The sequence below is a fragment of the Falco cherrug genome, chromosome 5 (assembly GCF_023634085.1).
Source record: "Falco cherrug isolate bFalChe1 chromosome 5, bFalChe1.pri, whole genome shotgun sequence".
Taxonomy (NCBI): domain Eukaryota; kingdom Metazoa; phylum Chordata; class Aves; order Falconiformes; family Falconidae; genus Falco; species Falco cherrug.
Window position 1 is genome coordinate 30202416 of NC_073701.1, and position 14637 is coordinate 30217052.

At 34.3% G+C, this 14637-nt stretch overlaps 2 protein-coding genes across 5 annotated transcripts in view; one reads left to right on the forward strand and one right to left on the reverse strand.

Annotated features, from left to right (window-relative positions):
• The window catches only part of PARPBP (PARP1 binding protein), a 61625-nt gene extending 47811 nt beyond the window's left edge, over nucleotides 1-13814 (forward strand). The window contains exons 10-11 of one of the 4 annotated variants that reach the window (XM_055711034.1): nucleotides 8079-8229; nucleotides 8881-13814. In XM_055711034.1, the coding sequence (XP_055567009.1) occupies nucleotides 8079-8229; nucleotides 8881-9215 (486 nt within the window). In that variant the 3' untranslated portion in view covers nucleotides 9216-13814. The other 3 variants (XM_055711036.1, XM_055711035.1, XM_055711037.1) reach the window with 3 other exon arrangements.
• On the reverse strand, nucleotides 9693-10817 carry PMCH (pro-melanin concentrating hormone). Its single transcript, XM_027799415.2, has 2 exons — nucleotides 10578-10817; nucleotides 9693-10049 (listed from the first exon to the last, which is right to left on the reverse strand). Exons 1-2 carry the CDS (start codon nucleotides 10815-10817, stop codon nucleotides 9693-9695), a joined length of 597 nt encoding a protein of 198 aa, XP_027655216.1.
• Nucleotides 13815-14637: the final 823 nt, after the last annotated feature.

Consider the following 14637-nt stretch of genomic DNA (forward strand, 5'->3'; position numbering starts at 1 on the left):
CTTGGCAGTCCTGGGTTAACAGTTGGACTTGATAACCTCAAAGGTATTTTCCAATCTAAATGATTCTATGATAAATGATCTTTTTTCTTAGGAAAATCAAAATTCAAAGAGAACAATCAAAAGGTCTAAAGGCTGTGGTTTACACTATTAAACTTTCTTTGGCATTTTAGAAGACTGTAAACCTTTGTTAGGATGTTATCTTCTGTAGTTTAGATCTGTGATGGTGGACTCTGTTCCCCTACTTGAGCAATGTGGATGGTAACATGACTGACTGTCTGCTTGGGGCTATGCAGCTCATATCTTAGAGCAACATTCAAGCTGCTAAACTGCCTCTAGCAGTCACAATCAGTCATCCTCACTGGCTTTCTTCCAGTGTATCCTGTTGTACCAGAGACAGAACTGCAGCCAAATATCTCAAGATGTTTTTACATTTAAAAAAGTGAATATAAAAATCATGCGGTTCGGAGTGTAAATGTTCCTCAGTTATGTATCAGCATGGAGTTCTCTTACTCAAGATAAGATATCGGAGTGTTTCACATTATGTTTGCATTTCTATTTTCTGTGTGTCAGCCAAACATTGCCACCTAAACTACACTATATTCCTGTGAAGTCTGGAATTATTCTTCTGGTATTCCTGTGTTCACTTTAGTTGTCTTCTCCTTCCAGTCAACTAAAATTGCTGTTGCCAAACAATTAATGACTTTTGTAACTAAAACTCAGATAGTTCTCTGCCATTAATCTTTAACCTCCATCCTCTCACTTAAGATTCTGCTTGCTTTCTTGCAATCTTCGTCTTTCATTTTGTCTTTTTCTGGTTTTCTTTCTACCTTTCTAACAATTTCTACAGAGTTTCTTTTGCGTGTTTCTACTTCTTCCTTTCTTCCTTTTTCTATGAAGACTTTATAGAGCTCTGTCTTTACTTTTCTCTTCTGGTACCTTCTTTGTGGATGAATACATCTACAAACAGAAGTTCAGCTATTGTCTTTGTGAACAGTTCACAGATCTACATCTGACCTAAGTGTCCCTTGTGTTGATACTGACATCTTTTGTTACTTGTATGCCATCCTGTTGTTGATCTTGAGATGGTATGTTTATCTTTCCTGGTATACTTAACATTGAGGATGGTATCCTACCTGTTACTTTTTCACTCCAGAACACTTCTGGAATATGTTCTTCTCTATCAGTATCTCCACTCAACTATAACTTATTAAATGTTCATTTTGCTTTTTCATGTGCTCCCATGTATTTTTCTTGGACTTCGTAGTTGCAGCTTTAGCTTGTCTTTCTCCACTGAGATTGCTGTACAAAAAGTTGTTATTAAAGGGATTAGACACTAGATGCCATTCTTCTGTTTGCATCTCAATCTGTTCCTTTAAGTTGTAGTACATATAAGCTACTTATTTTAACCTATCTCAACCCACTAGTTATTTCTGATTTTCTGCTTTGAGTATCTATCCTTGCTTACATTGTCTGCAATAGCAATATTCATTGTTCATTTGTTAATTTTCAGGCCAGCTTTTTCAGCTGTCTGTTTTATACTGTTTCTTACAGCTGCAGGGATTTCCAACAGGTATCTGCAGAACTCATTATCCTCCTTTAAAACCTTTTTCAATACCTTTAAATCAACCTCTCCCCAAAACTTAGCTGTGCGTTGTGTTGAGATGGATGCCCGTTACAATGACTAACTTAAATTCCTTTCTCTGTGAATCCATATATTTTCTTGTCTTGAATTGTAATGCCTCTTGGTAGAAATAAATTTTGTTCTGTCTTTATTGTGCAGCACGTAGCACAATGAATTCCTTGTCCATGACCACAGATCTCAAGTACTGTAGTAATATCACCTTCTTAACACTGAATATCAGTCTCCATTATTATTTGAAATGTGTACAGATTGCTTGTAAAATTCACAGTTGTAAATTTTGTTATGCATAATGCACTAATTTTAACTGACTCGGAAGAGATAACATACATTTATTTTTTTGAATAAGACAATAGCAATATGATGTTTCTTCTCAATGTCAGTGATTCTTCTGAGAAGTTTCTTATGCAGTATGTGTGATGTTAGCATTAGTTCCATAAAATTGTCCTAAGGACCTTTTTACCATGCTGCCTCTGGTAGGTGGTTCTATAGATAGTGTGTAGTACAAATTAACGATCTCTCATTAGAACTCGTCCCATAAAAGTCTCCTTTTCCATATTTGAGAGGGGAAGAAAACCACAGTAGTGATGGTTGGTTTGGTTGTATGCTGAGTCCCATCAAATAAAGAAATTTAGGAAACTCTGTAAAGCGAAAGGAGAAACACTTCTCTAAACTTAAAAAGAAAAAAAATTAATTATGCCCTCTCCTTCCTTAAGAGGAACTGTTCTCAACTTCTGCAGAATTATGTGGAGGAGTAAAGATTGATAATAGTAGACCTAGGGCATAACATCATGCATATGCGTTTAGTGTCTAAAAATACGGAGAGTGGATAAAGTAAACTGGAATTGGTGTTTAAAAATAAAATAAATCTGTGGGTATTTCCATTGTGCCAAAACAAATTCTTGGCAGCAATGAAAGACAAAGAAATATTTTTGTCTTTCAATCCTCATTAAATACTGGAAGAGATGCAGAAAGATCACCTAACTGTAATGGCATTTGTTAGGAGGCAAAGCTGTAGCTCTGATCCCTTGAGGAGAAAGAAGTCTGGGGAACTAGCATGTTGCATTTTTTTGATTCCCTCCAGCAGAACCAGGTAAGAGTAAGAATCTCAATCTTCCTTTGGAAGACGATTTAGAGTTTCAAGTTTGTTGTGTTTAAGTGGAGTGTTTTCTGGTGAATGGTGTTTTGTGGAAGGATTCTGTAATGCAGAAAGGACTATAGAGCATCTGTTGAATTATGTCTCTTATTGTCAGTTGTTCTTATCACTCTTTTCTGCTTTATAAAAAATATATAGAAATTTTAATGGGACAGGAGAGGGGTATTTTATCTAAGAAATGTTCATCCAACCTCATGTCTACTTCTTTGCATCAGACTCATGTATCTGAAATAGGTATCCTACCGTATTGTTTGACTATTTCTGTTGATTTCAAAGGGGTTGTGCAACTCCTGCTTATTGGTGCTTTGTTTAGGTTAAAGAGCAACTTAAGACAACAAAACTGTTGCAGAATAAGATTTTCATTTGTCCTCTGTACCATAAAAAAATAATTAGATTTTCAAGCTATAGGTAAAATACTTTTCTGAACTGATGGGATCGGGTGAAACAGAACTCCAGGCGTTAAGAAGGAATAAAAGGTATTAGGCTGTCAGAATGCAGTGTATGAGGGTGACAGTTCTTTTTTCATAAACTCAGGATTGTTTTGGCCTTTTAATACATTGTTTTAGAAATCCTGCTGCATTGTTAACACATTTACTCTGAAACAGCTGCAAGGACTTTGGCACTTTTTTTCTTAATGTAACTGGAGACAGCTTTTCGTATATGAGGCACCATTTCCCTCCAATTTGGAGTGAAACGGTAGTTTTAGTTTTAAAAAGAATTTGTGTCTTAAGAACTCTAACAAATCCTGGCATGCTTGAAGTTCATTGTAATTTTGCTGTGTATAGAAATCCTTCCAAGGAAAAAGCTCCACAAAGGAAAACATCAGTCTGCCTTTCTCATGTGACTTGTTTGTGCCTATATAAAATGACTTAATATCTAGCTTCATGCACTGCTGTTACTTTTTATTGCTTAGTTCTCTAAATGCTGTTATTTGAGAGAATTGTTTTGCCTATTTGTGATTCCAGTACAAATAAACTGTGACTTGGAAAACTATTAACAGGAAGTTATGAAGAGTTTTCTTTATGCCCACTGTAATTGTGAACAGAAAATTCATAGTAATAGAGAAAACAATCTTCCTCAGATAGTAGTCTCATCTATTGTAGCAAGAAATATTTATTTCTAAGTGGATTATAACTGTGGAGAATACTAAGCTGACTAGTAGCTTTGATGTGTATGGAGTTTGCTAAAAATTAGTATCTTGAGGACAGAGGGGGAGGGGGAAAAGGTTATGTTCAGCACAGAATTGGAAGAAAGACTTTATTATAGTGTCAGTTGATAAACTGCACTTGTGTAGAAAATACCATTTTTGTTTCTACAAGTCCCCTAAACTACTTTCCTAGGACCCACAGCTGTGAGTTTTGAGTATTTTTGAAACCCAGTAATGAGGTGATTTGAGGCTAAATGTTCTCACAAAAGTTGTAGATTAATTTGGGATAGCAAAAGACTGCTACGATATCATGCTACAAAAAACTGAGAGTTTCAGTACAGTAAAAGCTTGCCATTACCTGAGCTATTCAGGACATTTTTCATGTTTGAGTAACATAATGCCTTGGTTTGGCAATGATACTTACCATTTATTGTTTTGTAACTCTTCCCTTTGCATCCCTTCGCTTTTTCAACTTTGTCTTTCAACTTACCTTTAATATATTTTTCTTTAAGGACAAGGGTAAGGGTGGAGAAAATACATTTTCTCTTTTCATCTCTTTTACTCTTCCAAATTGTACTCTAATTGCTTGGCTAGAAAATAAAAACATGTGTTTGTTGTTACTGATGTAGGTTTTCAAATTCTATTATGCCATTCCAGTGTACAAAACCCAAATCTGAACATTCTTAGTGACTAAATATTGGCAGTACTGTCTGTATGTAGCTGCTCGAAGGAGATCTGGAATAGATTATCAACTAACTTTTAGAAATAAATAGAGCATGCACCATTAATACTTCATATAAAAATGGATGTTTTACATTAGCATCTCAAACAACTGAAAAACTTCTCTAGATGTAGAAGTCAAGGTGGGAGAATGTCCTGCTTTATCTACTCATTAGGGCTACTAATTGACCTACATGTTCTGAAACGCTGTCTTAAATTCTATCATACTGTCTTCCAGCTGAGCAGTGATAACAACAAACCCCTTTTTCTGAAACACAGCAGAACTTCTTTCTTTGTATAGGAATAACAGCAGCATCCCGCTTGCTTGTGAATAGGAGAGGGGATATTAAGTCTGAATTCATTGTACGCCATTTGTGTGCAACTACTTGGTTAGCAAATTGAGCTCCCAACATCTTTTTGCTCTCCCAGAGCTGGGTCCCCTCAAAGCAGTGGATTTCAGGAAATCTAATATAAAAAACCTCTAATTTCTGAAAGCTATTTCAAGCTGTTGATAGGCTTTATTATGTGTACTCCAATCAAGCTTTAAGTTCCTCCTTTTTTTTCTTTTTTTTTTCTTTAAAAACATTCCAGTGAAACTCTACTTTTTAATTCAGCGCTAGACTTGTGCTCTTTTGTGTTCTGCCTTCAGCCTCCTAAAATTACTTACTGCTATTTCACTCAGTGTCATTCACTTGTGTTTACTGGCAAATATACATTCCTAGACTAGCTGGGAAGTTTGACTGCTTCAACAAATTCAGTCTTGCACTCGTGATTTATATGTACCCTCTAGATTAGTACTAACATCATCTGAAACAGTCATATTTGGTAGAGCTTTGTATACTGTTTGCAAATGGCTAACTGGTATGTGGTGCAGTAGAGTGAAGTTTTGAGGCATATTTCAAGCTTCAGTGAAGTTGAAACAGGCAGATGGGTTTGTGCTGCAAGTTTTCTGTATTTAAGCTAGATTTCTGTCCTTTTGACTTCACATATTCAAATCCCCACAAACTGAATTATTGAAGTGTTGAATGGGGGTGGTAAAAAGAAACCGCCAGACATAACTGGATTTATTGGTTATAGAATGGTAACTGTCAGGCTTTCTTGCTCAAGTTTGATGGCTGTTGTGCTGTGTTGATCATCAGCTCAGCACAAATAGTAAGTTATTTGCCTCTTGCAATAGGAATATGTGATAGAACCCTGTGCACATTATTGTGTAATTTTTTATGTCTGTCACTTGCTGAACAGTAATTAAGAATTGAGGGAATTTTAAAGGATTAAGGTGAAGTGTTTCAGAAACAGCAAATACAGGAATATTTTTTTTTTAATATTACAGTAACATTAAAGAAAATGTAAGCCCATATAGTCTGAATATTGTAATTATATAATAGGATGTTGATTAGGTTTAAATTGGATTAGAGTTGCATTTTTAATTACTTAAATTTTTTTTAAGCTTATTCTGTATATGGCTTCTCTAGCCTTCAAAACATTTTCTGAAAAGAGTATAAAGTTAATGACATACACTTAATGACTCATTGAGCTAAGGCACAAACTTAAAGCACACAAAACCTTGTAAATATCTATGTATATAGTCTTACCTTACAGGAAATGTTTTAAGTACAGAGTAGATTAACACTTGGAAAAGATTAGAATTGCTGAGAGTCAGGCTGGCTAGTTCCTCCTGATGAATCCACCTTTCTTTCTCAGGCTGTTTGGGAGGGATGGACAACTGGATCTTTTTAACTCTAGAAGGGAATACTGAGGTTTAAGGTAATACTATATATGTACAGATATATTAAGTCAGAAGGAACTACATTTCTGTAAATAAATGGGTTACTTTTTTTCCGAAAAGACTAGGTGTGTTCACCTAGTCAGCTGCAGTATCAGGAAGAAGAAGAGACACTTAGGTTGCATGTCAATGATAAAAAGTTAGTCTGTTAGCTTATTATGAACAAACCCAGTATTTGATGAAAGTGGTGTAAATTGTGACTGGATTTTGTGGATGAAGGCCCCTGGGAAAGGAAGTTTCTGGGAACATATTATTTTATTTCATTCTGTCTAAATCTGAGGTTTTGAGTTAGAAGAAAAACATATCTATAAGGGTCAAACCTGAACTGCAAAATTTAAACATGCTTGTGTTAAGAGGAAAAATAGACTTGCATAATACAAAATTTTTAATCAGCAGAAAAGTGGCTGTAACCTCATACTTGACAAATCATTCCTTTTATCTATCTATATATACACTAATATTTTTTTGTGACGTTTCTTGCTTTAGCTTTTTCCTGATATTTGTATGTAGCACCTGTTCAGCTCAAATATGACTTAATCTGTGATGTTATAATAGAATTATTAGCTAAAAAAAGTAATATATTGTAATTATCTCTTCTGTGCTGTACCTTTCAACAGATTTTGTATAATCCAGTGGGAATGAGAGTAGAATATATTTTGCAGAGTCTATAGCATTTGTGATAAACTGGTCAGAAATTACAAAGCTTGACCCTGAAATTCCAAGCTGTTGTGAAGCTGTAATTTAAGTGTAAACTGAGGAAGTTTGACCTGTAAACATGGATTCATTAAATATGGATATATTTAATATATTGAAATATTTTTTCTGTCATTGAGCCCGATATTTTGATTTCCCTGTGCTGAGACTAGGTTCCCTGCTTCCAAGACTAGAAGGTGGACATGAGCATGCACAACCAGATACAACAGTGCTTTTTACTATTGTAGGTTTCTGGCAGCTTACACTGTATGGGTATGTTTTGACAAATGTGGAATTAGGCATTGGCATTCAAAGACGGAATGGCTTTATTTTGTGAGTAAATGGGAAATCTGAAATTTGCCAAAGAAAGATCTGAAATAATACTTTATATTCCAATTTTAGGTATAAGTATATTGAAGCTTAGTTTGTATTCCTTATCATTACTTTTCAGTGTTGCTGTTATGCTTACCTCCATATAAATTGGTTAAGTGGTGAGACTTGTCATATACTTGGCATTTATGAACTGACAAATCAAAGGTGATGACCCGTAGAAGTATGATAATTGACCGTAGCAGCTAGGACAACTACTCAAAGTGGCGGAGTCTAGAATCTGCAGTCTACTGAAAGAGGGGGCTAAATTTGACAGAAAATCTTAGCTTGAAGCTTTAAAAGTTAATGTGTAACTTTCTGAAAGAGGTGAAAAAAATTGTTTTAGGACTTTAATAGAAGAATTTATAAATATTCTTGAAAGGCTTTACACTTTGTAAATAAGTACTTCATAAATATTTTTTACATGAGTGTACTCATTTTTCTGGTATTTATGTGGTCTAAAAAGTTTTCAAGGAAGAAGAATGGGGAAACTTATTATTTCACTAATCTTGCAGGTGTTGTCTTTTACTTTTGTAAATAATTAAAGCTAATACCAGATTGTTATTTGCAGATGAAACCATCTTCAATCAAATCTCAGTTTGCATGTACATATAAAAACGAGTTGAGTGAAACAAAGGATCAGCATTTCCTCAGCAGTAGCCGAATTCCAACCTGCATGCATCCTGCACCAAAGCAACATTTAAAAGCTGGGTATCTCACAGGTAAGCTGTAGTAGGATTGAATAAGTAAATGTGATAGTTAATATTTCAAGTGTTATCAAACCAGGCTTTAGTAAAACTCAAGTACAAATGAGTTTTCAAGAAAAAAAAAAAAGACATCTCATTGCTGTCTGTAAGCTATGATCAGTTAACTGTCTTAGCATCAAAACTGTAATGTTAATGCTTTGGAAATATAAATCTGTTTCAAAAAAATATGCATTGATGCTGTCTTGGTTAAAAAATTGATACATTTTACATATATTATGAAAAAGTTTCTTCTTACTTTACAAAAGAAAGCTAAATTATATCTTTTGCCATTAAAAAGGGAAAACATTTTTTACTCCACCCTAAACCATATCATATATATAACTTATAAGCTCTTTAATCATATTTTCCAATACCTTAATATTATAAATCCAAATCCCTAAGTTAGTTGCTATTACATGTTTTTGAGCAATGTCATTTTAAATTGTCAATACACTTAGGAACACTTAGCAAATGTAACTGCAATGACCAGCATAGTTTTGTTTTACAGATAAAGCACTAGTTTTGATTTAAAAAAACACACAGGCAGTCCGCTGATAGAAAAAGAATGAATAATCCCAGGTAACTTTTTATTTCTTCACATATGTTTTTGATATTCTTACATGACAGAAGGTATGAATTCCTGTCTTGATGTACCAGTGCTTGGAACTATTTCTGAAAATGTTCACCAGACTAGAAGTTACACAGAAATGGGAAAGCTGAGTTGTCAGCCAAGAAGTGAGAACTCCAAGAATGAACAGATGGATTTGAATAATGACAAAGTAATCTGCGATAAGGAAAGCGAACTGTCTTTGCAAAAAATTGCTAAAAGACCTAAGACTTCAAACAATCCTCAGAAGGAATTAGACAGCAAAACTGGTGGAAAAAGAAAACACAGCAAAACTGCGAGCAAGAATAAGCTGATTGCTGGTCAGGCAAAATTAACTCACTTTTTTCGACTATAAGGTTTTGTTCGACATATATGGTATGTTGGCTGGTTCAGATTTGCAAGAAAAGGGTGAAATTAATGAACTGCTTCCTTTCATACTAAAATACATGGAAGGAGCTTGTGTGTAATATTAGACAATTAATTACAAGCCTAGATTATGCGGAAGTCTTTTATTTTTTGATAACAATACATTGTTAGTAGTTACAGCTATGTTCTTTTTTGATAATGAATTACTTCTCCTTCTACAATGCTATGGGAAAGCATTTTTGGATGCATATGTATAGCCACACTGAAACACAGTAACTTCAAGTTACATTAAACTCATAATAAAATGTTTGGTCTTCAAAGAAGGTGGTGTAGGTCAGAAGTTTTCAGACTTGCCAACAAGGTCGATAGACTCTTCCCAGCATACACCTGAGCACTACAGAGAAAAAAAAATATCTGGAAGTTTAAAATATCAAAGATCTAGAATTCTTTATGGCCTCTGGAAATACTAATTGAACAAGCTTAACAAATACTTCCTCTCCCGTGCACTGAACACAATAGACATGAAGTTTCTAAATGAATCTTTATCAAATTCCTGTATAGGCATTGCATTATACTTTATGAGAATGAAATAATTTTTGTGTAAAATGAAAATATCTTTACCATCAAAATCTCTTCTTCCTATAGGGAATTTAGGCAAATTTTCTTCATCTGCAGTCTCTCTTTGCTGTATTGATTCAATGTTTCGAATTTCAGTGTCAGCTGGGAAAGCCATGGCTCCCTTCAGTGCAAGATAAGGTAGTTGCTTTCTACTTAAGTTGATTGACATAACATGATTTAAGAAATCATGTCTGGAGCCTGTGTCCTATTTTAAGGGAAAACAAGAGTAGCAGTAAATAAAGTCAGTTGTGGTCACTTTTTATACTTGACTTTTTATACTTTATACTTAGCAGTGCAAGTGATTTATATTTCAAGATTATTTAAAATCATATCTAATAAGAATGTTTAAAAGTAGTTAATTGCTTTACATCTTTGGCTGCAATGGTTTTGTGGTAAGGAATGAGAGAAAATAATGAGTCTTGTATTTGGTGAAGTTAAAAACCTGTTGATGCATATAGGGACATGCTGAATCAAATATAAATACAGGCTTTTTCCTCCTCAAGTTTTGGGTACACATAATTCTGTAAAAAATCAGATTTCTTTTATTCAACTGTCCAACACATTTAAAATGTTGGAATTATATTCTTACAGTTGAAAATTTATTCTTGACTATAGTATGCTATTTTTTATATATTCACCAGGTTGTTGCTTTAAATCCTTGTACGTTTTCTAAAGGGCTATAAAGAGAATATTTGTTTTATGATTAAGCCAAAACATAAAACTGAAAACTCACCAAAAACTTCACGTTTCTGTCATCTTCTTCATCCAAAACACTACTGTCTTCAGTCTTATAATGCTTTAGCAAAGGTATAGCTCCTCTGTTCCCAGTTGTATCTCCATTTCGCAAAGTTTTTCCTAATGTGGTTAGCAACATATCTTCATCTACCTTCTGCAGAGATTTTGAAACTGAGAGTAGAAAACCTTGAGAAAAAAGACAAAGAGAGAGAATTAACATGTAGGATGAGATACACATTCTTAGTTACTCAATACTTGCATAGAAGTTAAGCAGTTTTCAAATTTTAAGAAGTCTTTTCCAGTTGTAAATTAAGATGTTCTCTATCTATGCCCACTTTATATATTTTATGGATTGAATGGAAACTACTTCAATGGCTGATGAGTTCAGTCTTTTTAAAATGACTCATATTAAGGAGTAACCTTTTCTATAATCCCTCTAATCCCATCTGTTGCTTAGAACTGCTTAAATGTGGGGTTTTTTTCAGCATGGATGATTTGTTTCTTTGTATGTTTTTAGAACAGCACAGATTAATTCCTCTTGATGGGTCACTATAACAGAGTGCACAGAAAAAAGTGATGTCCATTTGTGTTGTTTTTAAAGCCTTACCTCCAGTTAAGGCAATTTAAGAAAAGGAACTAATCTACATAAGTAAGCAGGACTGTTGTAGAGGTGTAATCTATCATAGTTTTTGATCAAAAGTGATTCACAAAAGAGTTGAAAAGCTTGACATTTAACAATAGCTTACACTGCTTTACTGGGTTAGAGCTGAAATCATTAATTTGTATTTCTATGTCCATTATGTCAGGTTACATTATTCAGAGCTTATGTCTAGAAATCTTTATTAATGCCCAAGTAATTATATTTATCTGCATCTTCTTTCTGAAAATGGAGCTTTTCCAGCTACAAATGTAATGTAGTCAGATATGCTTGCTAAGAATGTAGAAGGAAAAGTAAACTTCAGTTTTTCATTTTAAAAGTCTTTGAAGTCTACCTATTACTCTGTGGAAGGAAATGTAGGAGTCTCAGCATATATATATATATATATATATATATAAAATTTCTTTATTTTACCTTATGTGGAAAGCAAATGGGACCAGCTCTAATTTAGCTAATTTCAATGTCAGTGATACAAACCACCTATTCAGTGGCTGTGTGCCTCTTAGTTGGTACCCATCTCTTCAATTCATGTTTGTTTTACTCTAGTGGAGAAAGCCAAACATCCTGCTAGACAAGGCAAACCACTAGGAAACTGAGCAAGAAACTGACTATGCGGAAGGAGTACCAGTTCCCCCTTGTCTTCTTCCCTCACTCTCCATTTTGCTGTTCTGGCTTTTTGTCTGTATTGTCATATGCTAGGAATAAAATGTAAATTTTTATTAGCAAAAGTGATTTCTTATAGTGGTTCTCTCTTTTTTTTTTTTTTTTTTCTTTTACTGATTTTCTGACGGTCTTCACTAGTACCTACCACTAATGTGGTGTGAAGGAGAAATTAAGATCAATATTTAATTGCCTGGACAAGCCTACAACACATCAGTGGTAGTCACATATAGCAAGTATACAATTTGTCTTTATACCCATTGAACAAATTCCAAGGAAGAAATATGACTGCTGCTAGAGAGGTGTTGCATAGTCCTAGGGAAGTATGGAAAGAATAAACGATTCCTGCTGAAAGCAGGCAAGGATACCCCTCTAATCCACAGACTGAGGACATTGTGTAGAAGGGCTGACCGGTGTTATTGGAACTGTGGTATTTTTAATCACTGCTCGCTGCTAAACTTCCTGGAAAAGCAGACTGCCTTGCCAAAGTAACTTCTTGGTAAGAAGTTTCATGGGAAAACACATCCTGCTGGACTAAGCAGATTTTGACTGAGACATTTTGGGTATACCCACTTTTCCTCAAATGAGGAAAGTGCTTTTAATCCTTTCCAGGCAGAGTGTCTCTGCCAAATAGAACTACTACTTCTCATTCTTTTCATTTCCTTGCTGTAGAGCCTGCGCTTGCCTCTGGGCAATTGAAATGGTTTCTTTTCTTTGACTTTTAATTGCCTGGCTACAGAGGAGACAAATTTGAAAGTCAATTGTATACAGTTTTATATTTCTGATCCAACCGCCCTTTGCTGATTTGTATTCTTCCCTCACATTCAATATTTGTACAGTTTTGTTCAGTTTGATAAAGCAAAAGCCATCTCTGTTCTCTAATGGTACTTTTCATTTCGCTCAGCCTAGGAGAACAAGAGGAGTGCTTTGGAGCTGCCATTGGCAACAAACCTTTCTTTTTATATGCTGGCATATGAGTTAAGAGTTGGGAAACATCCACCCCAGTCGTTGTGTATGTGGCAAGAGTTTCTGCTTATCTGAAGCTGTAATACCCACAGGTATGCAGCATAGATCACACATGACTTGCTTTCAAACACTTCTCTTTCATTTAATACAAAACACAGGTAAAATAAGAACAATTGACATGCATTAATTGAAAAGTCCATCTACAGTGTCTAATCAGTTGTCTACTGTGTCTATAAGCTGATGTCTATGGAAGAATACAATATCAGGGCAAACTTAGGGTACGCCATTCAGTATCCTCTAGCACTTTTCGAACTGGTTGTTCATTTTTAAGGATCGTTGAAGATCTGAGGTGGTTCTAATGATAACTAGTAGAACCTCCTAATTAGACCGCTAAAAAATCAATAGCATATGTCTGTAAATTCGGTGACTTTCTGACTGTTCAGAGCAGTAGATAACATTTGTACACCTGCAGATTTGCAATGCACTGTGTACACCTCTTCATAATGCCTTTGTAAGTCCTAACACTGCCTGCATTTTTTCCTTGTCATCTTGAAACTTGCCGTTTTAGTGAAAATGTAAAAAGTTTTAATATACCAGCTTCTACGTTTTTATCATTGTTTATAAAACTTTTTTATTTTTATAATAACCTAATGCTGCATATAGAGTAATAACAATTATTTTGATAAGGTCATCTTGCTTTTACATTGCATTTTGTTACAAGGAAATATAAACTCTTAACATCTGAAATTTGATGTGGTATATGTAAGTAAATAAAATCTAAGTGATAATGTGTCTGGAATTTGCCTCATGCCCATTTTCAATACTTCTAGAATGGGTTATAAAACAATTGTAATAGTTTTATTTGGTCTTGTATCTACTGTAATTGCCATGTTTAAGTGTTTGAGCCCAATGCCTAGTAATGACTGAACAATAAATAAAACGGGTGTATCTCATATCTTACATAAAGCCTTTTTTTTTTTTAACTGTTATCAGAATTTAAAAACTTTGCAAGGCAACCGAGCATTTGAGCAACCTTAAGAAATAATTTTAGTGAATCTTAAAATAGCAGAAAGGTACCTGGTCAATGTTAATTTGCCCAATAGCATATACTTCTGATTTTAAAAGTTGGTGTGGGTTTTTTTTTCTTTTGATGTTTTTTCAGGGTTTGTTTTTGTTTGGGTTTTGGGCTTTTTTTTTTTTTTTTAATTTTGGATCTTGTAAATTTTGTATAAACAGCTTATTTCAGTCCTTTTTGAGTGCAGTTAGAAAGTATTTGTCAATTGAACCAAGAGCCACACATACTGACACTTTGGAAGACTCATTTAAAACCAAATCCAAAATCTTCATGAAATCCTTCATTTGTGTGATCCTCTAGTAGCAGAAAAGGAAATGCAGACTGTCTTATTCCTACGGAATGCAGAAGCATGGAATTGTGTGCATGAGACTTATTTCTGGGGCACCTAAAACATTTGGGTAGTTTTAAGTAACCACATAGCATTTCCTTACCTTGATAAATAACCGAATATATTAGATTTATATTTTTTGTGGTAGAAAAAATAAATTTCTGGCATTTATTTTAAGAGACACATTTTGGCAACAGAGTTAGAAGTATACATTGTGCATTGTGTTGAGACTTAGGTGAGTATGTTTAATTTTTCAGCCATAGATTTATTTTTCTCCTGATACTTTTTCTGGTGATCTTGGACAGATTAAAAAGAATAGACCTGTGGTGTTAATGGATTTGTGCATTTTGTTTAGCACTGATACAAATGCA